Source organism: Vombatus ursinus, unplaced genomic scaffold (assembly GCF_900497805.2).
Source record: "Vombatus ursinus unplaced genomic scaffold, bare-nosed wombat genome assembly UNPS02014176.1, whole genome shotgun sequence".
Lineage (NCBI taxonomy): Eukaryota > Metazoa > Chordata > Mammalia > Diprotodontia > Vombatidae > Vombatus > Vombatus ursinus.
Window position 1 is genome coordinate 100,299 of NW_020953954.1, and position 26,391 is coordinate 126,689.

General features: G+C 44.4%; 1 protein-coding gene across 1 annotated transcript; it reads right to left on the reverse strand.

Annotated features, from left to right (window-relative positions):
• On the reverse strand, positions 1 to 26,360 carry SIRT3 (sirtuin 3). Its single transcript, XM_027860223.1, has 8 exons — positions 26,279 to 26,360; positions 24,823 to 24,985; positions 12,661 to 12,852; positions 12,307 to 12,539; positions 9,921 to 10,021; positions 8,550 to 8,711; positions 1,545 to 1,754; positions 1 to 205 (listed from the first exon to the last, which is right to left on the reverse strand). The coding sequence occupies exons 1-8, from the start codon at positions 26,358 to 26,360 to the stop codon at positions 194 to 196; spliced, it is 1,155 nt and encodes a 384-aa protein (XP_027716024.1). The 3' UTR covers positions 1 to 193.
• Between the last annotated feature and the right edge of the window lie 31 nt (positions 26,361 to 26,391).

The following is a 26,391-nucleotide window of genomic DNA, read 5'->3' on the forward strand; positions in this document are numbered from 1 at the left end:
TTAGTAGGTGCTTAATAAATGTTTATTGACTATTGATTGACCAAGCTTCCACATAAGATCTTGAATTCATGGCTCTGATGAAGGAAGAGGTGGGGTGGGCCACAGGGCTGAAAAGAGGGCTGGTAAGGATGAAGCTGGAGCCCCTGGGCTCCAGGAACCCCTGCCCTGGGTCCTGTTCCATCTCCACTGCCTCTCAGAGGGCATCCTGTGAGAGAAAATGAAGGTTGAGAAGGGAATGAGGCCTGGACTCAAGTCCTCCCTCCACTCCCCACCCACTGCCTGGCACCTGCTGTTCCCCTTGAAGAGAGGGGTGATGCTGAAGGTACCCAGGGCCCATTCCCCAGCCGGGCAGCCTGACCATGGTCACCCTCTGACTGTGCACTCATCTCATGAATGATCTCGTGTCTGCCACCTAACTAACCTCTGTGTGAGAGAGACATTTGGTGTTCACAGAGAATCTAAGGGGAACACGGGAACTGCTTTTCAATTCAAGTGGGGAAGAAGTGATTGTATTCACTCTGGGAAGAGAGACAGGGAGAGAGACAGAGAGAGACACAGATATGGGGAAAGGGGGAGGGAAAGTGAGGGGGAAGGGGAGGAAGAGGGGATAAAGGACACAGACAAAAGAGGAAGACAGAGGGAAGAGTTAGAGAGGCTAAGAAGGGGGAGAGAGAGGGAGGGAGAAAAAGAGAAGAGAGAGAGGACAAAGGAGAAAGGGGGGTGGAGTGGGTGAGAAAGAGGGGGGAAGGAGGCAGGGAGGGAGGGGGAGAGAGCAGCAAGCAGAGGTGGCTTTCACATCTGTCCCGCCTTTTCCTGCCTCACTTAGAGCTGTGCAGCCTCGAAAGTCTGCGCTGCTGAAAGCACGAGTGTGGCCAGGCACTCCTCCCAGCCTCTGACTCTCATGGTGTCACTGCTGTGGCTGGCATCAGGTTCTCCACCCCTGCCATGGGCCGGTGCCTCCAAGCCTGAGTGCCCAGGAAGGCATCCCTATCCCCAGGCAGTGTGGGGTGCTTCCTCCTGTACACCCTCCTCAGTTCCCACATTGCGCCCCTCCCCACCTCCCCAGAGGTGGTTTTCCATTTCCCATCTAAATCCCCAGGGAAGTCGAGGGCAGTTGGTCTACTGTCCTCCATACTGACAGCCACAGCCAGCAGCATCAGGCCAGACCCAAATACAGGGGTCAGCCTAATACCCCTCAGAAGCCAGAGTCTGAATGAAAAGACAAAAACTTATATATTAGGGGCAGCTAAAGGGCACTAGAGGGGTCTGAAGTCAAGGAGTCCTGAGTTCAAATGCAGCTGAAATCACTTCAGGGCTGTCTGCCTCAGTTTCCTCATCTGTAAGATGGGGATCATAACAGCCACCTCCTTCTTGGGGATGTTGTGAGGATCAAACGAGACAGTGACTGTAAACTGTTCAGCACACCATAGGTGCTATATACATGTTAGCTCTTATCTTTATTTTTAACGATCATTTGTTATTTCGCCTCCAACCATGCCTAGGAGAGGGCCCGCACATGCACCCATTCTACAGGCCTCTCCTACCTTGTCAGTCTCTCTTTGGATGAGGTCTTCTATTTCCTTGGTCCAGCCCAGGGCCTTCACCAGCGTCTCCACCCCACTGATGATATCTCCCAGCTGGGCCACATCATTATCACGAGGCTGCCAGGCAAACGGTCCCACCAGCTCACGATTGATCAGCACTCGAGGGACGGACCTCCTGGATGCTTGGCACAGGCTAGCAAAAGGCTCCACCTAAAACAGTGGCCACAGTCCCACATCACTGGGCCATCTCTCAGAAGCCCCCAAAGCCCTGGGAGCTGCTATCCAGAGACCCCTTCCCCATCTAGCATCACAGAGCTAGAAAGCGACTGAGGCACCTCAACCAACCATGTCCCTGAAAGTCTCCAACCAGAGATCTGACTTCTCCTCACACACCTCCAAGAATGGGGCACTCACCCCTTTTTCAACTCCTCTTGTTGGGAAGTTTCTCCTTGGATGGGCTGAAATATGACTCCCTGGGGCTCCTGGTTCTGTGCTGGGGTGGGGGTGGGGGGCGGGAAGGGAAGGCAGGGTCTGTTTCCCTCAATACTTCTCTTCTCTAGGACAAACAAACCCTATTCCTTCCAATGAGTCGCCTCTTATTCTGTAAGCCTGTGAACTCCTTGACCAAAGAGGCCATTCTTCATTTCCCCTCATTTAATAAATGCTGGTTTAACTGAATTGTGAGTGAGACAAAAACAAAGAAAAAAGAGACAAAACCCATGTCTGCTTTCATGGGAAGACTCTGTTTGACTTGACTCTGCTGACATGACTCAGGAACTGGGGGGCAGGGGGAAGGGGGGGAATGTGAAGGGAAAGGGGGGGTTGGAGGGGCTCTGGGGAAATCCCTCTGAAAGGGAGTGGGGGGAGGATAGCCTGCCCCCAGATGCTCTCCATCAGCCACCGAAGGATTCTTCCTAACAACCCCCATGGCTCCCTATGGCCTCGCAGATCACCTTTCCTGGCCCATGCCCACCAGACCCTGATACTCAAGCCTTCCCTCTATCTGATGTATGGTTCCCCTCTTGGAATGTGAGCTCCCTGAGGACAAGGCCTGGGTTTGTCATTCTCTGTATCCCCAGACAGTGCCTGGCACACTGCGGGTGTTTAATAAATGCAGGTTGACTGACTGACTGAAAGGAAGTAGTAAGTCCAGTGAAAAGGCCAAGATCTGATCTAGGGAGGTGGTGAGAGAATGAGGAAGGCTCCTCCCAAACTAGCCACCCCTCCCAGGCCCCATTTTGGCTGGTCCAAACCTTCTCTTCTTCCTCACCCTCTCACTTGACCAAGGCCATTCACCATAGGCTCTTTGTCTCCTTTCACCTTGTACCCCTTGACTTGTCCAGGGGCCTCCCACCCTCCTCCCCAGGGTCAACCCTTCTTCCTGGACTCAATCTCACCTCCACCCCTTCTTCAATCTCTCAGGGTCTCCTGGCTCTTTCACCAATGGCAGCAAAAACACCTAGGTTTCCCCAACTTTGAAAAGCTCTCACTAGGTCAGTTCAATTTGTTAAACTATTTTCTGGGCTTCCCTGTTCTAAGTGACACCTGTTTGGAGGTGGGGGAAGGGGGATGTGTTGGGAAATGCAGGTGATGTGCCAACAAAATCCCTCCCTGGCCTCCACCACCCCATGTACTTCCTTCCTCAGTCCCAGGAAAACTTGTCTACATCTGGTATCTCACCGCTGGCCTTCAAACTGCCCCTTCCAAAGAGACCAAGGAACTGCCAAAACCGGCCCCGCCTGCCTCCTTCTCCTGGCCCAGACCCTCCCCTCCCACACAACTGGCCTCTCTCCTGCTCTTCCTCCTCTTTCTCCTTGGCTGGATCCTCCCCCAGGTCCTGCTCCCTACCTGCCCAGGGCCTTCTCCTCTCTCTCCACTCTCACTTGGTGACCTCATCAGCTCCCATAGGCTTGTAACCTTTATGCAGATGACTCCCAAACTGCCCTGGACATCTCTAACTGTATGTCATCCACTTTCTCCACCCATCCCCCTTTCTGTCCAAGTGTCCACAGTCTATCCAGAGCATCCCAGCCACCCAGTGTCTCCACAGCATCACTTTTCATGCCCTTGGCCATCCTTCTAATTCACCTGGCCTCCTGGCAGTCCATCTCTCAGCTCCAAGCATTCTCTCTGGCCGTCCTCCAGGCCTGGAATGTTTTCCCTGGCTTCCTCTAAGTCCCAGCTAAAATCCTACTTCTACTCGAAACCCTCCCCCACCCCTCTGAAGGGCAGGATCTTTCCTTCCTTTTTATCCTGCCCATATAAATGTGCTTTGTTTATTTGTTTGCAGGTTGCCTCACCAAGTAAACTGGGAGATCCTGGAAGGCAGGGACTGTCTTGTGCCCCTCTGCCTGGCACACAGCAGACACTTATTACATACTGATCTGTACACGTAGACATAGACACTCGTCCAACAACACTCAGAAGACTCCCTCCCTTCTCTCTGTGGAAGTGGGCAGGTCTCAACCTGATTCTTAGGTCCTACCTCACATATACCTCATGCTCAGGGATACATGCACGGGACCTTCGCAAAAACTGACCACGTACTGAAGCACAAAAACCTCACAAACTATGAAAAGCACAAGTGATACCCGCATTCTCTACTGACACAATAAATACTATCATCAACAAAGGATGTTTGGAGAAAGGATTCACATGCAAATAAAGACTCAGTCATTTAGAGAATCACAGAACAGAACAAGAGAAAAACCAATAATTCCATCAGAGAAAGTGACAACAATGAGACAAGGCATCCAAAAACTGTAGATTGTACCCATAGGGAAAAAATGGTATCTCTAAGCACTTTTACCAACAAAAGAAAAAGAATAGATCAATGGTATGCAAAATCATATTCATAACAAAGGAAGAGGAAATAAAGGAAATTATCGGAAACAATTTTGCCCCATTACATGTCAACAAAACCAATAGCTTACATGAAATGTAGGAATATTTACAGAAATAGAAAATGTTTTTGTTAGAAAAATTAGAAACACAGAATTTAAGCAGCCCCAATCTCTGGGGGAAAAAAATCAAACAAGCCAAAAATAAATGACCAAAGATGGGGAGGGGAGAAAAGGAGAAAATTCGGGACAAAATAGCTTTAAAAGTGAGAATAACATACACAATTACTGTAACAATGTATGTGGAAAGAACCAACACCACAAAACAATCAACCCCAAATGCTAAGTTTTGGTCGCCGACTGTGATGAAAAACCACTGTGCTGTAAGAAATGATGAGTAGGAACCTGGAAAGACTTACATGAACTGATGCAAAGTGAAGACAGCAGAACCAGGAGAGCATGCACGTGAAAGCAACATTGTAAGGATGGCTGACCATGAAATACTTAGCTACTCTGATCAAGACAATGATCCAAGACAAATCCAAAGGACCCATGATGAAAAATGCTGCCCACCTTAAAGAAAGAACTGATGGACTCTGAGTGCCGAGTGGAAGACTTTTTTCACTCTCTTTACTTTTCTTGCTTTTTCCCCCAAACATGGCTAATATGGAAATATGTGTTGCATGACTTCCCATGTTTAATTGATATTATATCGCTTGCCTTTTCAAGGGGTGGGGGAAGGGTGGTAGGGAGGGAGATAATTTGGAACTCACAATTTTTAAAAACCAATGTTAAAAATTTTTTGAAAAGCAAAGAAAATAAGAAAATTTTAAAAAGAAGAAAAAAACCTGAATGATACAAAATCATAAGGACCCAGCTTGGCTCCAAAGATGAGATATGAGAAGATGCCTCCCTGCCTCCTACTCCTTTGCAAAGGCTGGGGTCTAAAAGGGTGGGTGCAGGCAACCAGCAAGAGTTTTCATCTACCTTTCCTTCCTATTTCACTCTCTTCAAAGGCAAAGAGTCACCCAGTTAAAATAATTAGCTCATTTGATGCCTTAGGGAAAGTATAATGGCCACTCAAGACCCAGGTGGTTCCCTCCTCAGCTGCCTTAGGGAATTCTATCAAATGAAAGGTTAGGAATAAAATCACAATCATCCACAGCCCCCAGTAAGGACAATTCCTAACAATAAGACAGAGGTTTGGTTCCCTGCCTTAATTTGAATTTCTATCTCCAGCTAACCCATGGCCTTTTTAGTGGCTGAGGCAAATTCAGAATTCAGGATACTGGAAATGTTTGGTAGAAAGAGCCAGCCATTTCTTGGGACCCCCCCCAGTCCCTGGGGAGGCAGGACAACTACTGCCTTGAGCCTGAATCTTGCTCTCCAAGAAGCCTGGAGGGGCCAATGGCCTCCTTCCATCTCTCTCTCTTCCCTGCCCAAGATCAATCCTACCTTTCTTTCTCTTTCCATCTGTTGGCCCTTCTCTTTCCAGGTCTGTCCTTGGGATTCTGATTCCTTCCTCTCTCCTGACAGAGCCTTCAATCTCCAATTCTGATTTTATACAAACCCCACAGAGGCTTCAGGTCCTTCAGATGAAGGAAGAGGTGGGGTCAGTCACAGGGCTGAGAAGGGAGAGGGGTGGCAAGGATGAAGCTGGAGCCCCTAGGCTCCAGGAACCTAAGAACTGCACCAGACCTTCGGTTTAAACCAATTTAAACAGATCTGGCAAAGTACTTATACGTGTCGGTCTCACACCTCTGACTGGCTAATCCATGCAAGCTGTACGCTCATTTGATAGATGCATCAGGGCTAAGTGGGAAGAGGTTATTATTGGTTCAATCAATCCTCAGCCTTACAAAAAGATATTCCCCCCAAAAATCTCTTTTTAAAAAATGAATTGGAGCAAACATTCAAAGAACGATTAATTCCAATATTACATAAATTCCTGCTCTGAAACAAATGTGGTCATCATCTGACCTCAACCCACCTTTCCAGACATTACACACTGCTCCCTTTCTCACAATGGAGAGTCTATCCACACTCTTTCTGGAAGGAGAATAAATCAGAAAGAAACCAAAGTACAGAAAGACAACTACAGACCAACAAGAATATTGATGAATGAACTAGTGACTAAGAGCTCTGAGAGAGAAAAGCAGAACAGCTTAGTTCAGGAAACATGCTGAGTTCATTATCTACTTTTAGAAAAACTCAGAACATGGAGCAGAGATTCACCATTGGATCAACAATACACTGTCTGTGGATTCTTGTCAAGGTCAGCATATTAAAACTTTCACCCTTTTTTGATCAAGACAAGGATCCAAGACAATTCCAAAGGATTCATGACAGAAAATGCTATCCACCTCCAGAGAGAGAACTGAGGAACTCTGAATACAGATTGGAGCACATTTTTTTTTTCCTTTCTTTATTTTTCTGGGGTTTTTTTGGTCTATGTTTCTTTTACAACATGGCTAACATGGAAATATGTTTTGCATACCTATAATTGATATCAAACTGCTTGCTTTCTCAAGGAAGGGAGGAGGTAGAGGGAGGGAGAAAATTTAGAACTCAACATTTAAAAAAATGAATATTAAAAATTTTGTAGATGTAATTGGGAAATATGTAATGAAATAAATAAAAACCTACTGGGGGAAAAACCTACCTTTTTAAAATGAGTGACAGATAGAAAGGGAAGCAAGGCAGGATTATTCCCCAAGACGGTACCTAAGAGCCAGAGCACTTGGGGAGAGATGCACAGCATAGGGTGATGGGGGTAAAGAGGGATAACATGGGAGCTGAGTCAAGATCCCACAGGCCAGCAGAAATGGATAAGGAGTTTAGGTGCTGGGAAGGATACAGTTGGAGCTCTCTCCATCCATCCATGCCTTCTGGATTTACCTTAGGACCCATTTCATTCTTCCTCCAAACTTATTTCTGTCCTCCCCATCTCCCAGACTCCTCTGACTCATTTCCCCTTCCTTACCCAAATACCCAATCAGCTGCTAAATTGTATTCATTTCACCTCTACCCATTGGCCACAGCCTTTCCCATGTCTCCCCTGGCTCACCCCACACCAGTGCCAGGCTCTGGGCTATGCCCTGAGGATAAAAGAATGGCACAATCTCTCCTCTCAAGGGCCTTACATATTATTGGGGGAATTAATATGTACTTAAGTAAATACAAACTAAATATGGGATAATTTAGGGGGGAGGCATCAAGCCTTGACCATGGAGACTTCAGAACAGACATCCCAGTTAACTGAGTTATTGAACTCCCGTGGCTGATGGCTCCACTGAACTCCAGTAACAGCAGGGATATGGGGGCTGAAGGAGTGTGAGGAGCCTGTGCCCTTCCCTGTGGGGAGAAAGTTGGGGAGAACCATTTTGGATGCATCACATTCAAGATAGCTAAGGCAACAGACAGAACTAGAGCTCAGTAGAGACACCATTATCTACAGATCTCAGTGTCATCTATATAGAGGTGATCACTGAACCCATGAGGGCTGACGAGATCTCTGAGAGGGTAGAGAAAACAGGGCCCAGGACAGAACGTGGAACCCTCCAGATTTGCTGCTTTCCTCTCTGGTACTCTGAGTAAGGAGTCCTCAGCAAAGAAAACTGAGAAGTGGACTGACAGGTGGGAGGATCACCAAAGTATCTGCCCTTTTTTCATCGGAATCATTCTGAAATGCTGGCTGACACAGGGTGTACAACAGAGACTTTCCTCCAGGTCAACATCCTTTGGCCATCCCAAACCACTCAGAATCTACTCACTGCTACTGTGAGACGGTCCACGTTTCATCGGCAAAGCAGATGTGGTTCACATTTCCAACCATATTCTCCTGATCACCTAACCAGCTCAAACTTGGCCAGTGAGGCAGGTTTGGCCTCCAGTGAGGGAGATACTGAACTCCTCCAAGTGCCACACAGTAGCAGTTCTCCTCTCCCCAATCTCTCCCTTCTTTCCCATGATCACATTCTAACCTGTGATCTAGCCTACTCTAGGACAAGCTTTCTGCCTCCAGGTTCCTAGTGCCAAATGCAGTCCCTGGTATTTGATACCCCATGAATTAAACAGAATGCAAGGCACCCACTGGCCCTTTCTCCTCCCCCATCCCTGTCCTATAGCCCTCTACTGAATCCCATTACCCCTAGGGTCTCCAGACCTCCAGAGAGGTCCCAATGATGATGAGCAGATCTGCCATGGGGAAGTCAGCCATGTGCAGGAAGAACCTTTGTGGGAGCTGCTCTCCAAAGAAGACGATGTCAGGCTTGATGATCCCTGTGCAGATGGGACAGCAGGGGACCCTGTCTGCCATCACATCCACCTAAAAGAAAACTCAGCAAGAGAGTAGTCAGCATGCCCAACTTGCCAGGAAGGGTTTATCCTCCACCTGCGTCTGAGACAGCATCCAGCTCTCAAACGCCATTTCAACCTGCACCTGAATGAAAAGTCCCCATCTCTAGAAGGTCCAAAGACTGCCGTGAGACCAAAACGTGGTCAATCTGACATTGCTTAAGGATCGCTAATCGGGAGGACCCTCCATTGTTCTTGGTAACTTTTGCTCTGTTAGAAGCTCCTCCTGACCTCAAAGCCTCATGGGATTCTTTCCACCTTCCCCACCCTCTTCCTGGTCCTCCTCCCCCACACCCCACGCCTGACCACAGAAACTCCAAGTTGGAAGGAACCATCCCCTCTGACTCTTGGCTGGCAAGCAGCCCACCAGACTGCTTGAAATCCCCTCCCCTCCCTCCCCAGGTAGGCCTTTCTACTTTGGGTGATGTAATTGTTAGGAAGGTTTTCCTTCTATAGAGTCAAAACCACCAGCTGACAGATAGGGCCAGAATCTTAGAGGCTGGTCCCCTAGGCAGGCTATTGGTGTGATTCCAGCACAAAGTCTCCATCCTGGACAACTGGAGGCCAGGGGTTGGCCATAATAATGATTTATGGGGCCCTTTAAGATTCACAAATTGCTTTACAGACACAGTATTTTATCCCGTTTTATCTCATTTTATCCTTACAACAAGCCTGTAAGGTAGAGTCTATTATTAAGCCATGGAGACCAGAGACACATTGAAGGAAGGAATAACATGATGGGCTGACTGACTTGAAATGAGTACAGGTTTGTAACCTGGTGGGTAGAGAGGATGATGCTTCCTATACACTATGTATTTCATTCCTTCTCACTGCTTTCCTAATTCATGTTGACATGCTCTCCTGGGAACACAATCCCACTCCCACCACTCTGTCTGACATCATGGTCAGTCAGATTCCATGGTGGCTAGCTCCCACTTTCCCCCCAGCACAAGACTCCCTTATGTGGCTTCACCTCTTGGCCAGAGGGCCCCACTCAGCCCCACCTGTAAAAGCCCATCCTAGATATGCCTTCACAGTTTCCCCTTTTCCTAGTCTGATGGGCCAAAGGCTATCCCTGGAGCTTGATACTCCCCTCGACAGGAGCAGCTGGGTCCCCAGTTCCATCTCCTACACCCCTCTTCCTTTAGCCCATACCCTCAAGGCACCTACAGTCACTTACCTGAAATTCTTCCCCTGGAAATGACTGCTGGCAGACAGTGCAGGTGGCAGAGGCAAAGGTGCCATGGGCTTCCACCAGTTTTGTAGCAGGGATGCCAGCCGCTGCAATCCAAACGCAAAGAGGAGGTGAGGCGAGTCCACCCACACATACGCCCAGAGTCAGCACTGCCACCTCTGAACCCGGAGCTGTTGGCCAGGAAGGACCACATGTCCCTCCTTATGCCAGACGTTCTGCCACGCCCAGAGGGCCTGGGGTCTAACCCTAACCCCACCTGTGCAACACAGTAAGACACTGATGTGGGTAACCACAGAGAGCATAAAGAGAATTGACTGCCAAAGCTCCATACGGTTCATGAGACACAGGGACAAAAGGCAGATGGAATCCATTACCCACTCACCGTCATTCCCCATAATCTAATCAAAGGGGGCACCTGAGGTTCTAGAAGAAGAGGGAGAACATTCCAAGCATGGATGCCAGGCTGAGCAAAACAGGGACAGGAGACAAAATGGCGAGTTCGGGTACCAGTCAGCAGATGGAACATAAGAGTGAGTGAAGGGAAACAACGTGGCAAAACAGTGACAAGACGGGCCTTGACCTTGTGCAAACAGAGAACGAGTCGGGATTTTTAAGTGATTTGGGGAGAATACTATGTCAGCTATATCAAGGACAGACCAAGGAAGAGCAAGGCTGCCAGGCGGCTGGGGCCCCACAAGAGGGCTGGCTGCGTGACCGCTAATTCTAAGTTGTTGTGGCCAAAGAAAGGCCAATACCCAGCAGCTGACTAGGTATGGTAGTTGAGGAAGAGGGTAGTGGTAAGGCCAGCTTGGAGGTGGCAAACCTGGGTGACTGGAAGGATGGTGGTGCCATCCATCAACCTGTCCACCAACATTCATTAAGCACCTACTGTGTGCCAAGCATTATGTTAGGTATGAAGGATACAAGTACCAAAAAAAATTCCTGCTCACCAGGTGGAGTAGAGTGGTGGGGGGCCGGACCCAGTGCTATCTGATCTGGATGTGTAGAGCCTGCGATGCCTCCAGAACATCCAGGCAGAGAGTCTAGAAGGCAAGTGGTGATGAAGGAGACACATCCATGGATTTGGAAAAGTGCTGCTCAGATCACCAAGGGAGAAAGTGTGGCGGGAGATGGAGAAGAAAGACCAGCTTGGAGAAGCTCCCCTAGCCAGTGGTCAAGAGGAGGACAAACCAGCAAAGCAAACAGAGAAGAGGGGTGAGAGGCAGGAGAACCACAAGAATGCAGTGCAAGAAAGCCGAGGGAAGAGACAGAACCAGGAGGAGGAGGCAACGGGGGCAGGGTGCTTGGCACATGAGAAGAGGCACTGGGCTCATTAGTGACCCTAGAGGGTGGTCTCAGTCCAGTGATGGATCAGAATGAGCCAGATCGTGAAGGGTAGAGAGGCAATCAGGAGTCTGTGAAAGGGAGAAAAGATGAAGGAGAAAGAAGGCACAGGAAAGAGGAGAGAGGAGGATCAGGGGATAAAGAGAGGCTGAAGCTCAGCAGGCTCCACCCTAAAGGAAATGGAAAGGGGTGAGCTCAGGGGCACAGGGGGAGGAGCTGGCCTAAGCACAAAGGGCCCCCTCCTTCCTCAAAGACAAGAGCAAAAGAGAGAGGATGGGGTGATGGTAAGGAGATAGAACTGAAAGAAGATACTCAAGGCAAATGGCCTGTTTTCTTGGCCAAGGTGTGAGGCCAGGTCCTTGGCTGAGGATGGGAGGTGGCGCGGGGGGGCTGGAGGAGAGCAGGGTGAGCCGGACCCAGAAGCCGACCAGGGGAGAGTGAAAGGAGTTGGGCCATATCAAGGAAAGGCCCCGGTGAGCTTAGATAACTTAACGTGCAGCACTGTTTCATGGCCGTGCCCTGGAAAGAGCAGAGGTCAGTGGTGGGGGTGACCCTGGGATGAAGGCTGACAGAGCAAGGGGGAAAGGAAGGAAGGAAAGGTAGCTGGCAGCCGCAGGAGAAGGGAAGACGACCTAAAAATGGAAGGATGAGGGGTGACTCCTGTGTGTGTGTCAAGGAAGCTGGGCAGACTGAAGAACTGGGTGTCTAGGGGACTTCCCACACAGGATCTGGAGGCCCAGAGGCCATCTTCACTGGTGACTTCACCCACGGGCTGGCCAGGGTAGCAACAGCTGTTTTGGGAGGTTTCTCTTTTTCCCAGCATTCTTGAGTCTTTCCATGAGAAAGGAGAAGGAACTGGGCCCTGGAGTTTTTTCCCTCTGCCTGATCTCATTAACCATTCACTGTCCCTGGCCGTGTCTACCCTGGGCACACAAGAGAAGAAAGCCAGGGGACAGACATGTGGGAGGGCCCACACTGTGCCAAGAGGCAGCTGCCTGGGGAGCATCAGGGGAAAAGCCGCACTCACCTCTCTCGAGTCCATCAATGTTCTGAGTGTAGAGCCGCAGAAGCAGCCCCTTGTCATGAAGCAGGCGGAGGAAGTAGTGGGCCAGGTTGGGCCTGTAGTTTCCGGGATACAGCTCCTTGGCCAAAGCAAAGAAGGGCTTGGGGTTGTGGAAGAAGTAGTCCAGTTCAAATATGGCTTCAGGGTAGGGGAGGTCATACTGCTCCAGGTTGCTATAAAGGCCACTCCCTGGAGACCTGAGGAGGGCAAAGAGCCTCAGCCTCCCATGGCAAGACCCCGACCCAGAGGCAGAGGGCCCAGAGTGAGAGCCAGGGAAGGAAGGAGGCAGAGAAAAAGGAGGGTGAGGGCATTCCTCACCTGAAGTCTGGGATCCCGCTGGGGGTGCTGATCCCAGCACCCACCATGACCACCACTCTGTGGCAGGCTTTGGTCCGAATCAATTCCGCTATGTCCTGCAAGGAGAGCTTCTCTCCTCCACGGTCACCTCCTGCTCCACAGCCACCGAAGGCCCCCACAAAGAGACAATCGCGCCCTGGAAGACCCAGGAAGCTGGGGGCAACAGAACAATGAGGGCTCATCCCACACACTCCCACATCCCCTCTCCGCCACCAACTCCGTCTCCAGCAATCTTGCCTGATTTTTCCATGGTTCATGGCTCCATGACCTCCCTTGGGATGGTCACACAGATAGTGTGAGATAATGGAGGTCCTCTCCAGACTACGGCTCACGGAGGGGTAAGCAGATGCAAGGGACAGAAGGTTCCCCCTTCCTGGATGGGACAGTCCAGGTACTCAATGCAGTCATCTCCATGTTTCACATTAGAAGGGAATTCTACAGATGCCTCCCCATGAAAGCAGAGACTGTCTTTTGCCTCTTTTTGCATGCCTACTGGTTAGCACAGTGCCATAGTAGGCACTTAATAAAGGAAATTTTAAAAGGAATGTAAAGCCCTCAATACGGAGCTGCATAGTCCAGGAAAAGAAATTCCCACATTGGCCATATCTGAAAATGAATGGATCTCTATGCATTTTATGTTCAACACCTCTCTGTTAGGAGATGAGTGAATTATTTCAACTTTTTTTTTGGACTCATGATTTATCTTTACATTAATCAATTCTAAAATCTTTCAAATTTGGTTTTCTCTATAACGTTGTCATCATTAAATAAATTATTCTCCTAGCCCTGCTCACTTCACTTTACATCAGCCCACAGAGGTTTTCCTAGTTTCCTCTGAAGCCATATTTTTTATCATTTCTCAGAATTTATTACATTCATGTACCACAATCTGTTTAGTGATTCCCCAATGGGAAGACATCAGCTCAGTTTCCAATCTTGTGAAAAAAGTTCCTATGCTTTTGTACACATAGGCCCTTTCCTCTAATTTCTCTGGGGTATCGGAGTAGGAGCTGGGACAAAGGGTATGCATGCATATTTTGGTAACTTTTCTGCCATTCTTTCCAATTGCTTTCCAGGATGGCTGGGCCAGTGCATAGTTTTGTCAACAGCACATTAGGATGCCTGGTTTCCTGCAGCCCCTCCTCCTTTGATCATTTCCCTCATTCGTCATCTTTGCTGCTTTACTTTGCATGTCTTTTTTGCAATTTTTTTTGCAAGAATTTGCAATTCTTTTTTCATATGGTTGCTGACTGCTTAGATTTCTTCCTTTTAAAACTGCCTGTTCATATCCTTTGACCATTTATCTACTAAGGAATGGTCCTCAGTTTTACCAAATTTGAATCAGTTCCTTATAGTGGGGACGTGAGACTTTTATGAGACAAAGTTGCTACAAAGGTATTTTCCCCATTTATCTGTTTCCCTTCTGATTTTTTTCTTGGTTTGGGTTTTTTTTTAGGCAATTGGGGTCGAGTGACTTGCCCAGGGTCACACAGCTAATAAATGTCAAGTGTTTGGTCTGAGGCCACATTTGAACTCAGGTCCTCCTGACTTCAGGGCCAGTGCTCTATCCACTGTATCACCTACCTGCCCCAGTCCCTTCTGATTTTTACAACATTAGATTTGCTCGGGCAAAAACTTTTTAATTATATATAATCAAGGACCCATTTTGTCTCGTGTGATCTTCTTTCTCACTTGGTTAGTGATATCCACAGATCTGAAAAGTAATTTCTTCGTGCTCCTCTAATTTGTATATAATATGGACACGTGACCTTTCATATCTAAGTCACACATCCATCTGGCGCCTCTCTTGGCATACAGTATGAGCTGTTGGTTTCACCTTCACTTCTGACAGACTGCTACCCAATTACCTGCACAGGTTTTGTCAAACAGTAAGTCTTTCCTCCAGTAACTTGGGCCTTTGGGTTCATCAAAAACTAAGCTGCTGTTTGGTATCTTCTGTATGTTTTGTACCGATTGACCTCAGGGTTTTGTTTTTTTTTAACCAATACCAAGTCATTTTAGTGATTACTGCTTTGTAGTAGAATTTGAGAACTGGTATTGATAGACTCCCTTCTTTCTCATTTTTTTCTATTATTTCCTTTGAGATTCTTGACCATTGATTCTTCTCTCTGATGTCTGTTATTGTCTTCCCAGCACTATAAGATGTTCTTTTGGGAGTCTGACCAATACAGCACTGAATAAGGAAATTAATTTAGATAGTATTTTCATTTTTATAACATTTGCTCAACCTACCTATAAGCAATTAATGTCCCTCCAAATGTTTAGGTTTGTCTTTATTTCCACAAAATGTTTTATAGTTGGATTCATAAAGCTCCTGGTTGAATCTCAACAGATACACCCCCAAATATTTTATGCTTTTGATCATTATTTTGAACGGAATGTCTCTTTGTAACTCTTCTTGCTGGGTTTGGTTGTTTCTATACAGAAATACTGAGGATTTACGTGGATTTATTTTATACCTTGAACTTTTGCTGAAGTTATTGTTTCAATAATTCTTTTTTCTTTTTTATCTATACAGAATCTTTATTCAATTTTATTTTATTTTCAGGTCCACATTCTTTCGGGCCCCTCATCCCTTCCTCCATTCCCCCACAGAGAAAGCAAGATAAACAAACCTCATTATAAACATTAAGTTCAGTAGTTAAGCATAACAATTTCCCATATTGGCCATGTTCAAAGGAAAAACATGTTTCAATCTACATCAAGTCCATTACCTTTCTATCTGGCAATGGACAGTATGTTTCAAGAGTTCTTAATATCTGATTGATTACTGTCTCAGAGGGAAGTGGTGGGGGGGGCCTCCAGGGAGAGGAAAGTAGGGATAGAATTTGGAACTCAAAACTTTTAAAAATTATTTTAACATGTAATTGGGGGAAAATAATGTGTATGTGTGTGTGCATAAAAATAAGAGTTCTTGTGGTTGATCATTGGGTTGATCACAGTTACTAAATCTTTCAAAGTTGCTTGTCTTTACAATATTATTGGTATTATATAAATTGTCCTCCTGGTTCCGCTGACTTCACTTTGCATCAGTTCATAATGGTTTTCCCAGGCTTCTTCGAAACTACCCCCTTCATCATTTCTTACAGCATAAATAGTATTCCACCAAATCATATTCTGTAACTTTTTCAGTCATTCCTCAATTGATGGGCACCCCATATTTCAATTAATTCTTATTTGACTCTCTAGGGTTCTCTGAGAATACTACCATAGTATCCAAAAAAAGCTGTAATTGTTTCCTCTCTGCCAATGTTTATTCCTTCCATTTCTTTTTCTTGTCTTACTGATAATAAGGTTAGAGTCAAGTAACATTTCTAGTATAGTTTACTAAATATTAAACAGTAATAATAATGGGCATCCTTGCTTTATCCCTGATCTTATTGGAAAGGCCTCTAATTTTTCTCCATTACACATATTTGCTCTTTGATCTAGATAAATATTATTATGTTAAGGAAAAGTCCACTTATTTCTGATTTCCAGTTTTTAAGAGAAATAGGGTTAAAATTTTGTCAAGTCTTTTCAGCATCTATTGATATAAACATATGGATTTATTGTTATTGTTTATTATATTTATACTCTTCCTTATGATGAATCAACACTATATAAATCCAACCTGGTCATGGTATATAATCTTCTATGCTGTCATAGCCTACTTGCTAATATTTTGCTTAAAATTTTTGAATCAATGTTCATCAGTGATAGTGGTCTGTTATTTGCTTTGTCTCTCCTTGGTTTAGGTATTAAGACCATATTTGTATCAGAGAAAGAACTGATAAACAGAAGTATGTATAGAATAATTTTACACATATATACACCTATTTGTGTCTAATGGTAGCCATTACTGGGGGGGAGAGTGAGAAAAAAAAAGGAAAAAAGAGAAATTTATATAACTGTTGTATATTTGGAGGGAATAGCAAGCTGTACATGGTAGATTTGCAGCTCCATGTGTAATCATCTTTTTTATTCTGTTATAGAAATGCTTGTTTTGTCCCATGAATTGAAAATAAATTAAAGAAAAAAGATATTGGAAGGGTGCCTTCTTATTACAAACAGTTTTGTAGTATTGATTTAATTGTTCTTTGAATGTTTGATAGAATTCACCTGTAGATCCATCTGGTCCCTGTGTTTTATCTTTAAGAGTTCATATATGCATGTTCAATTTGTTTTCTGATACTGAGCTATCTAAAGTCTATCTCCTCTTTTATTAATGTAATTAAACATTCAGTTACTGTTATCTTTCATTTCTGATATGAACGATTTCGTGTCCCTCTTTTTTTAAAAATCACATTAGCTGTTCATTTTATCAGATGTTTTTTAAAAAAAAAACCACAGCTGATAGCTTTATCAATTTTTTTTGCTTTTGCTTTCAATTTTATTATACTTTTCTTAATTTTCATAATTTCTGTTTTGTTTCTTATATGGGGATATTTGATTTGTTCATTTCTTTAAATTACTGCACGATCAATTGATTTGTTCTTTCTCTCTATTGCTAACGAAAGTGTTTACAGATCTAAATTTCCCCTCAGAATTGCACTAGCCACATCCGCTAAGTGCTGCTATTGCATCATTGCAATTTTCTTGGATGAAAATTTTCCATAATTTGTTGACAAAATTTTCTCAAATTATGTTGTTTAATCTCCAATTATTTTTTTCTTCCTTTAGGAGATCTTTATTGAATTTTTTATTATATTGTGATCAAAAAAATATTTAGTATTTCTACTTATCCATTTCTTTTTGCCCCAATACATGGTTAATTTTTGTAAAGATGCCATATACAGCTGAGTTATATAAATTCCTATCTATTCCCACGCAGTAATCACCAGATTCAACATCTCTAACTTTTCTAAAATTCTGTTCAAGTTTTTATCTTCTTGGTTATCTTTTGGTTATATTGGTCTAGGTCTAAAAGGTTTACATTAGTCCCCCATTATCTAAATTTCACTATTTATAACTAAATTGGACTTCTCCTGTTCAATTCAATTAATTTTTCCTTTATTTAGTTGCTTTGCTTTTCAGTGAAAGAGAATATATTATATACATATGTGATACATATATATACATATATATACACATACATACACATACCTATATATCTACCATTGATACTTTTTCATTAGCTATGGTACCTTTTAGCATAATGTAATAACTCTAATTCCAATTAGAACTCTTTTTTTAAATCATGCCTACATTGACTGTAACCTTATTTAAAATATGGCTGCTACCCCAGTTTTTCAAAATTCAACAAAAGCAACATAGATTTTGATTCAGCCTCTCATCTTAACTCTAGGTGAACCTTTGCATTCCAAGTGTGTTTCTTGAAAAGTTATTTTCATGCCGTTTCCTTCATTAGAGGGTGGGGCTATTTTTGCCTTTTTTTCGCTTTGTATCACCTGTGTTGAATGATTTCTTGCTCTTCCTCACATGCAGCATTTTCCTGTCTCTGGGCCTGCAGAAGCACATGCTGTTTGAGCCTTCACACCTTGACTGTATTCTTTTATTACCTCAAGACTCACTCAAGAACCCTAATTCTGATGCTTTCTCTGGTCCCTCAACTGTTAGGGAAGCTTGTGCATATTTTGTTCATAGAAGCACATGCTGTTTCTCCCCCAAAGAATAGAAAATCAAGGAGGGCAAGGAAACAGTACCTTCTGTGGTTGGCACATGGTTAATGGGTGCTTAATAGATGCTTGTGAATTGTGTGCTTATACAGGGAGCTGGGGGCCACCCTTGAAGAAGAGTGCCAGATACCGATGTTCCTTGGGTCCTCCTGAGTGTGGTCAATAAGCCTGAGGTGAGAGGGTCCCAAAGTGAAGAAAGTAATTTAGTAACACTGTTAGAATTGGTTTTCATTCAGGTGCTTCTGAAAATTCTTCAGCAATTGCTGACCTGCCTGTAGAAGATGGATTGTATAGTACCTGCCATTTTCTAGAGTGTAAATGGAAAGCCAACACTGACTTAGTAAATTCCATATAACAGATATAAGGCGGCCATTTTCTTCTAGGGCTGAGCTCCCTCTGATAACCCTGAGGACCTTAAGCTACTCACTCCAACTCAAGACCTTCCCTCAGAGGGTCAGTGTAAAGCTCAATGGATGATGCACCAACTTGCTTTGCAAAGTTTAGTTATTAGGAAAAATGATGCTGAGGGGGAAGAAGCCAAGATGGCAGATCAGGGGCAGCCACTCAGCTGAACTCTCCCAACATCTCCCTCCAAATAACTTCAAAATAACATCTCAAATCAAATTTGGAGTGGCAGAGCCAACAAAAGGTCAAGGTGAGACATTTTTCCAGCCTAATAAAACACCGGGGTGGAGGCCGGGCATGGCACACAACGGCAGCACCAGCAGCAGACCGTGGAGGTGGCCACAGCAGCAGCTTCATGACTTCTCAGCCCCGAGACGGTGGACACCAGACAACTGGTCAGAAAGAGATAACAAGGGATCCATTGCCGGCACTGGGTACAGCTGGTGCTGACCAGCAACTCTATTGCTGATACACAGTTCTGGGTTGCAGTTTAAAGGTGGAAAGGAGCACTATGGGTCAGTCACAAGAGAGAAGAGGCCCTGGTCACGGTTCCAGGGCCAAGAGAAGTGCTTGCACCTGTGGCTGCAGGGGAGCAGGGGCCCTTCCTGGGTAAGGACCAGGGTGCAGACCATGAAAGGAGTGACCACACTTCTCCTTAGATCATAGCACCTTGGAAGAACCAAAAACTTACAGAACTCCACCCCCCCCCCCAAAAATGAGCTCTGAAAACAGCAGCACAAAAATAACCTAAAGCTTAGAACAGTGCATCCCAACCCCCAGGTGAGCAGAGCCCAACTTTAACATAAAGTTCAAAGTCAAGAAATAGGCTGGAAAAATGAGCAAGCAATAAAAAACAAACAAACAAACAAACAAACCTTGACCATAAAAACCTACTACAGTGGCAGGGAAAACCAAGACATAAATGCAGAAGAAGATAACAATGCAAAAACAGCTACAACTCAAAGAAAAATGCTAATTGGACCCAAGCCCAATAAGAATTCCTGGAAGAGTTAAAGAAAGAGATAAGAATGATAGGGGGAAAACTGGGGAAAGAAATCAGAGGGATGCAAGAAAGTTATAAAATGAGAACTAACATCTTGATAAAAGAGGCACAAAAAAATGCTGAAGAAAATAACACCTTAAAAAACAGAACTGGCCTAATAGTAAAAAAAAAAGGACAAAAATTCACTGAAGAAAGGAACTTCTTTAAGAGCAGAATAGGCCAAATGGAAAAAAAGATACAAAATCTCACTGGAGAAAATAATTCCTTAAAAATTAGAATTGGGCAAGTGGAAGCCAATACTCCATGAGACATTAAGAAACAATAAAGCAAAGTTAAAAGAATGAAGAAAAATAGAAGAAAATGTGTACTATGTTATTGGAAAAACAACTGACCTAGAAAATAAATGGAAAAGAGATAAGAATTATTGGACTCCTTGAAACCATGTTCAAAAAAAGAGCCTGGACATTATATTTCAAGAAGCTAAACAGAAAAACTGCCCTGATATCTTAGATCCAGAGGGTAAAATAGAAATTGAAAGAATCTACTGATCACCTCCTAAAAGAGATTCTAAAATGAAAACTCCCAGGAATATTATAGCCAAATTCCAGAGTTTTCAGGTCAAGGAGAAAATAATTGCAAATAGCTAGAAAGAAACAATTCAAATATTGTGAGGCCACAGTCAGGATCACACAAGATTTAGTGGCTTCCACATTAAAGGAGCAGAGGGCTTGGAATATGATATTCTGGAGGACAAACAATCTGGGATTATAACTGAGAATCACCTATCCAGCAAAATTGAATATAATCCTTCAGGGTAAAAAAATGAACATTTAATGAAACAGAGAGGACTTCCAAGCATTCCTGATAGCAAGACCAGAGCTGAATAGAAAATTTGGCATCCAGACAGAAGACTTAAGAGAAACATAAAAAGGTAAACATGAAAGAGTAATCATAAGGGGATCAATCAAGTTAAACTGTTTACATTCCTATATGAGAAGATGATACATGTAACTCCTAAGAATTTTATCATTATTAAGGAAGTTAAGAGGAGTTTATGTAGACAGAGGGCGTGGTGTGAGTCAAGGTTAGAGTGATCTGCAAAATAATGAAGGGGGGAGCAATAGGGATGCGCTAGGAGAAGAGAGAGAGTGGGGGAAATGTTCTCACATAAAAGTAGTATGCAAGGAAGAGGTTTTACAAGGGAAGGGGGGGCCGGGGGGGGGGGTGACAGGCAATGCTTAAACCTCACTTTCATCAGAATTGGCTCAAACAGGAAAGAACATACATATACACTCAGAGTGTATAGACATTATCACTTACCCAATAGGATTACAGGGAAATAGGAGGGGAAGGGAAGAAGAGAAAGGAGGAGGGGAAAAATGACAAAAGGGAGAGCAGATTAAAGGAGGCAGAGGTTAGAAGCAGAACAGACTTCTGAGGGAGGACAGGATAAAAAGAGAGAGAGAAGGGTAAACAGAAGAAAATAGGGTGGAGGTAAGTACACAGCTTAGAACCATAACCGTCAATGTGAATGGGATGAGGCCACCCATAAAAACGAAAATGGAGAGCAGAGTGGACTAAAAGCCAGAATCCAACAATATGGTGTTTACAAGAGACATCTGAACCAGATACACAGAGCTAAAATAAAGGGCTGGAGTAGAACCTAATATACTTCAGCTGAAGTAAAAAAGACAAGAGTAGCAATTGTGATCTCAGAATAAGCAAAAGCAAAAACAGACTTAATTAAAAGGGATAATCAGGAAAACGACACTATGCTAAATGGTTCCACAAAGAAGTAATATCAAAAATTTTTACAGCAAGCTTCTCTGATAAAGGCCTCATTTCTCAAATGCATACCAAGTATAGAGCTGAGTCAAGTTTATAAGAATGAGTCATTCCCCAATTGATAAATGGTCAAATGATACGTACAGGCAGTTTTCACATGAAGAAATTAAAGCTATCTATAGTCATATGAAAAAATGTTCTAAATCACTATTGATTAGAGAAATGCAAATTAAAACAACTCTGAGGTACCACCTCACACCTATCAGATTGGCTAACATGACAAAACAGGAAAATGATAAATGATGGAGAAGACGTGAGAAAATTGGAACACTAATGCACTACTGGAGTTGTGAACTGATTCAGTCATTCTGGAGAGCAATTTGGAACTGTGCCCAAAGGGCTATAAAACTGTGCATACTTTGACTCAGCAATACCACTTCTAGGGCTGTATCCCAAAGAGATCAAAGGAAAAGGAAAAGGACTTATTTGTACAAAAACTTTTATAGTAGCTCTTTTTGTGGCGGCAAAGAATTGAAAATTAAGGGGATGCCCATCAGCTAGGGAATATATGATTGTAAGGGAATAAATACTATTGTGCTTAAGAAATGACAAGGGGGAAGGTAGTTTCAGGAAAACATGGCAAGACGTATATGAACTGATACAAACTGAAGTGAGAAGAACGAGGAGATCATTGTGCACAGTAACAGCAATGTTGTAATGGTGATCAACTGTGAAAGACCTGGCTACCTCGATCAGGACAATGATCCAAGACAATTCCAAAGGACTCATGATGAAAAAATGCTGCCCACCTCCAGAGAGAGAAATGAGGAACTCTCAAGTGCAGATTGAAGTATAATTTTCTCACTTTATTACACTTCTTTGCAATATGGCTAAGACGGAAAAATGTTTTGCATTATTTCACATATATAATTGGTATCACTTGCTTGCCTTCTCAGTGGATAGGGGAGAGGCTAGGAGGAAGAGAGAGAATTTGGAACTCAAAATTTAAAAAGAAAAGAATACTGAAAATAAATAATAAATGTTAAATTGAAAGAATTAAAAGAAAAAAGGCTAAAAAAAAAGAAAAGAAAATGAGGCTCACTGGGGAAACTTCTCTCTCACAGCACACAAAGGAGAATAGGAAGCTCAGAGGAAGAAAGAGGGGAGGCCATGTCAGAACACCCACGAAGCAGGGAAAGGCCAAAGATGACCCCTGCCATGCTGAAGCAGCATGGCCAGGAGGAGGCTAGAGGCAGCTTATCAACCATGGTAATAAAGTGCCTGGTACATAGCAGGCACTTAATAAATGCTGATGGGATTGGATTACATAGTTCTGTTCTCCCAACAGGCAGTTCTGGACCAAGAATTTTATGTTTCCTGCTTTTTCTAACACTGGGTTATTGAGTTCCATTGTTTTTGATTCTTGTCTGGTCTGTTTTTTTTTTTTTTAGCCAATATCACGTGGTTTTGATGACTGCTACTTTTTAATATAGTTTGAGGTCAGGAAGAAGGGCTATCACTCCCTTTGTCCCTACGTCTTTTCATTATTACCCCTGACAATCTAGGTAGTTTATTTTTCCAAAAGAATTTTGTTAATATTTCAAGTTCTGTAAAGTATTCCCTTGGTAATTTGATTGGCATAGCATTATACATGTAAATTACTTTATTAGTGGGAAAAAGGCCCACATGTACAAAAATATTTATAGCAGCTCTTTCTGTGGTGGCAAAGAATTGGAAATTGAGGGGTTGCCCATCAATTGGGAAATGGCTGAACAAGTTGTGGTACATGAATATAATGGAATACTATTGTGCCATAAGAAATGATGAGCAGGTAAACTTCAGAAAAACCTAGAAAGACTTGTATGGACTGATGCTGAGTGAAGTGAGCAAAACCAGGAGAAAGTTGTACACAGTAACAGCCACGTTGTGCAATGACTGACTTTGATAGACTTAGCCTTTCTCAACAATGCAAGAATCTAAGACATCTCCAAAAGTCTTATGATGGTAGATACTATCCACATCCAAAGAAAGAACTACAGAGTTTGAATGCAGATCGAAGCATACTATTTGCTCTTTTTTTTTCCTTCTGTTTTGTTTTGTTTCCTCTTTCTTGTGGTTCCTCCTATTGGTTTTAATTCTTCCTTACAAAATGACTAATGTGAAAATATGTTTAATAGGAATGTATATGTAGAGCCTATATCAGATTGCACACTGTTTTGGGGAGGGAGGAGGAGAGGGAGAAAAATTTAAAACTCAAAAACTTATAGAAGTGATTGTTGAAAACTAAAAATAAATCAAAAAAAATAAAATTTTTATAAAATGAGAGCACAGGCCATGAGAGCATTGAAAAATACATTAACTTTGTTAGTATTATTTTTATTACACTGCCTCCAGCTATTTAAGTTTTCTTTATTTCTTTAAGGAGCACTTTGTAAACAAAACTGTAGTCTTTGCATTTTATAGTCATTTGAAATGAGATTTCCCTCCCTATTATTGCCTCTTGGGTGTTACTATTATAAGGAAACATTATTGATTTTTGAGGATGTGTTTTGCAGGCTGTAATTCTGTTGAATATATCTCAATTTGTATCTTTGGTGATCTCTAGGATTTTCTAAGTAAATTATAATGTTATCAGCAAATGAGCATAATTTTATCTTTTTTTTTAACCTTTCTTTATGCCTTTAATTTCTTCATCTTGTCTTACTGCTATTGCTAGGATGTCGACGACTATATCAAATAATAGTGGGGAGAGTAAGCATCCTTGCTTCACTTTTGCATTTACTGGGAAGGCTTCTAGTGTATCTCCATCGCACATGATGCTTGCTTTTGGTTACAGATGGATACATTTTATTAATTCCCCCCATGCCTACACTTTATAGGGTTTTTAGTATGAGTGTTGTACTTCGTCAAAGAATTTTTCTGTATCTATTGGGATGATCATGTGGTTTGGAGTGTTTAATATGGTCACACTGATTGTTCTTCTCTTGCCAAACCCAGCACTCATTGGATATACTTCAGAGAGAATTCACGCTTCAGGTAGGGTTTTAAAAGTCCCTTTCAACTCTGAGATGTTATGATTCCATGCATCTCTCAAGACGCAGACGTCTCCAATAATTCCTTCTTGTCATTTATCTAACTTCAATTAAGCAACAAGCCCTTATTAAGCTCCTAATATGCACAAGGATTGTATCCGTCCTTAAAGCCTACTCTCTGACACTATTTCCCAACCTCAAAGCTCTGATGTCCCCTCACCCACTGGGACCCAGGGTCCCTCTAGGAATGGCCACCTACTTTCGTTGCCAAGAGCTGGACACATTCACAACTGCCCCTCTCAGGATCTTCTCTGGTAACACCTGCTCCCACAGAGAGATGCTGCTGGATCTGTGGAGAGCCCGGAGACTCCCCCAAACTCTGGAAACAGAAGGCTGTCTACACAGGCAGAGATACCTCCACCCTAAGGAAACAAGGACAGGAAAATTCCAGCTGTTAACAGTCTACAACCAACCACTCAGCAGCAGAAGGGTTGTGAGAAGATTGGCACGTTAGTGCATTGCTGGTGAGGCTTTGAATTGGTACAACCATCTTGAAAAGCAACTTGGAACTATACAAATGAAGGGAGTAAAATGTCTATTATCCCTTTGACCCAGAGATTCCATGAGTAGGCCTCTATCTCAGGAGGCTGTTGATAAGAAGAATGTTAATAGCAGCACTCTGTGTGGCATACCCATCAATTGCGGAGTGGCTAAACAAACCGTGGCCACCTGTCTGTCAGAAGGTGTGAATGGGGTGAACACTGATGGAAAGACTGGCATGATGGCAGGCAGAGCCAAGAACACACCACACACAAGGATCGCCACCCAAGCGCAGTGAATCTGGAAGGAGAGAAGACCCTCCTCCACACACCCGCACCCATTACAGCAGAGGTTTCCAACACTGCATGTATTTTCACACCATTTTCAATGTATTAACTTTACTGATTCTTCTTCCTCCATCTTTAAAAAACATGAATTGCTATATGGAATGGTTCTCTGGGAACCTGGGAGATATTTGGGCCATGAAATGACCAAAGATCTCGATAAAAATTCATTTTTAAAAATCTCAGCAGCCGCTGGAGCTGAAGCGAGCGCAGGCAAGGAAAGGGCTGGAGGGAGATCCGACGCCCCCCTGCCCACTTCTCTGTCATGAAAGACCCGGACTAAGGCAGCGGGGCCGTAGGGGATGCCCACCCACCCACCAGTCGGGGCCCTAAGTCTGCCATCCCCTTGGACCACGAACTTCGCTCGAGGCCATCGCGGCAGGCCCGGGGCCCGGGCTATTTGGGGGCCAGCGTGGTCCACTGCCCCACCCCGGGCCCCTCCCCCAGCCGACTGGCAGCTCCTCGAGGGCAGGGACTGTCTTTTGGCCTTCTGGGTATGCTCAGTCCTGAGCCGGGCGTGCAACAGGTGCTTAATTAATGCTTACTAACCCAAGCCGGGGCGTCCCCAGGAAGCCGCCCCGGGAGGGTGAAGCGGGGGTCCCTCCTGGGCAAGGAGCCGACGAGGCGAGTCCCAGGGGCAGGGAGCTCACTACCTGCACCTCCGAGGGCCGAAGGCCCCGGGCCAGGGAACCTCACCGTCCTCCCCACTCCCCATCCCCCACCCCAGGCTGGGGGCCGGGACACAGCGGTCACTAGAGACCCTCCTCCGCCCTCGCTGAGGTCCGGCCCTCGGGAGCGCGCACGCACGCACGCGCACGTCGGGACGCTCACCGCGCGCTGCTGCGGGCCTTCCTCGCTCGGGCCCCAGCGCCGCACCCAGGGCGGTCCAGGCGGCAGCGCGGCCCGGCCCCATGACCCCGAGTCCCCCGCGGAGGAGGGAAGAC

Coding starts and splice junctions, on each gene's coding strand:
- SIRT3 (XM_027860223.1), bottom strand. CDS start 26,360: ATGGGGCCGGGCCGCGCTGCCGCCTGGACCGCCCTGGGTGCGGCGCTG. Junction 10,022..12,306: donor CATTGATGGACTCGAGAGAG/GTGAGTGCGGCT, acceptor TTTGGATTGCAG/CGGCTGGCATCCCTGCTACA. Junction 8,712..9,920: donor TTCCAGGGGAAGAATTTCAG/GTAAGTGACTGT, acceptor GTTTTCTTTTAG/GTGGATGTGATGGCAGACAG.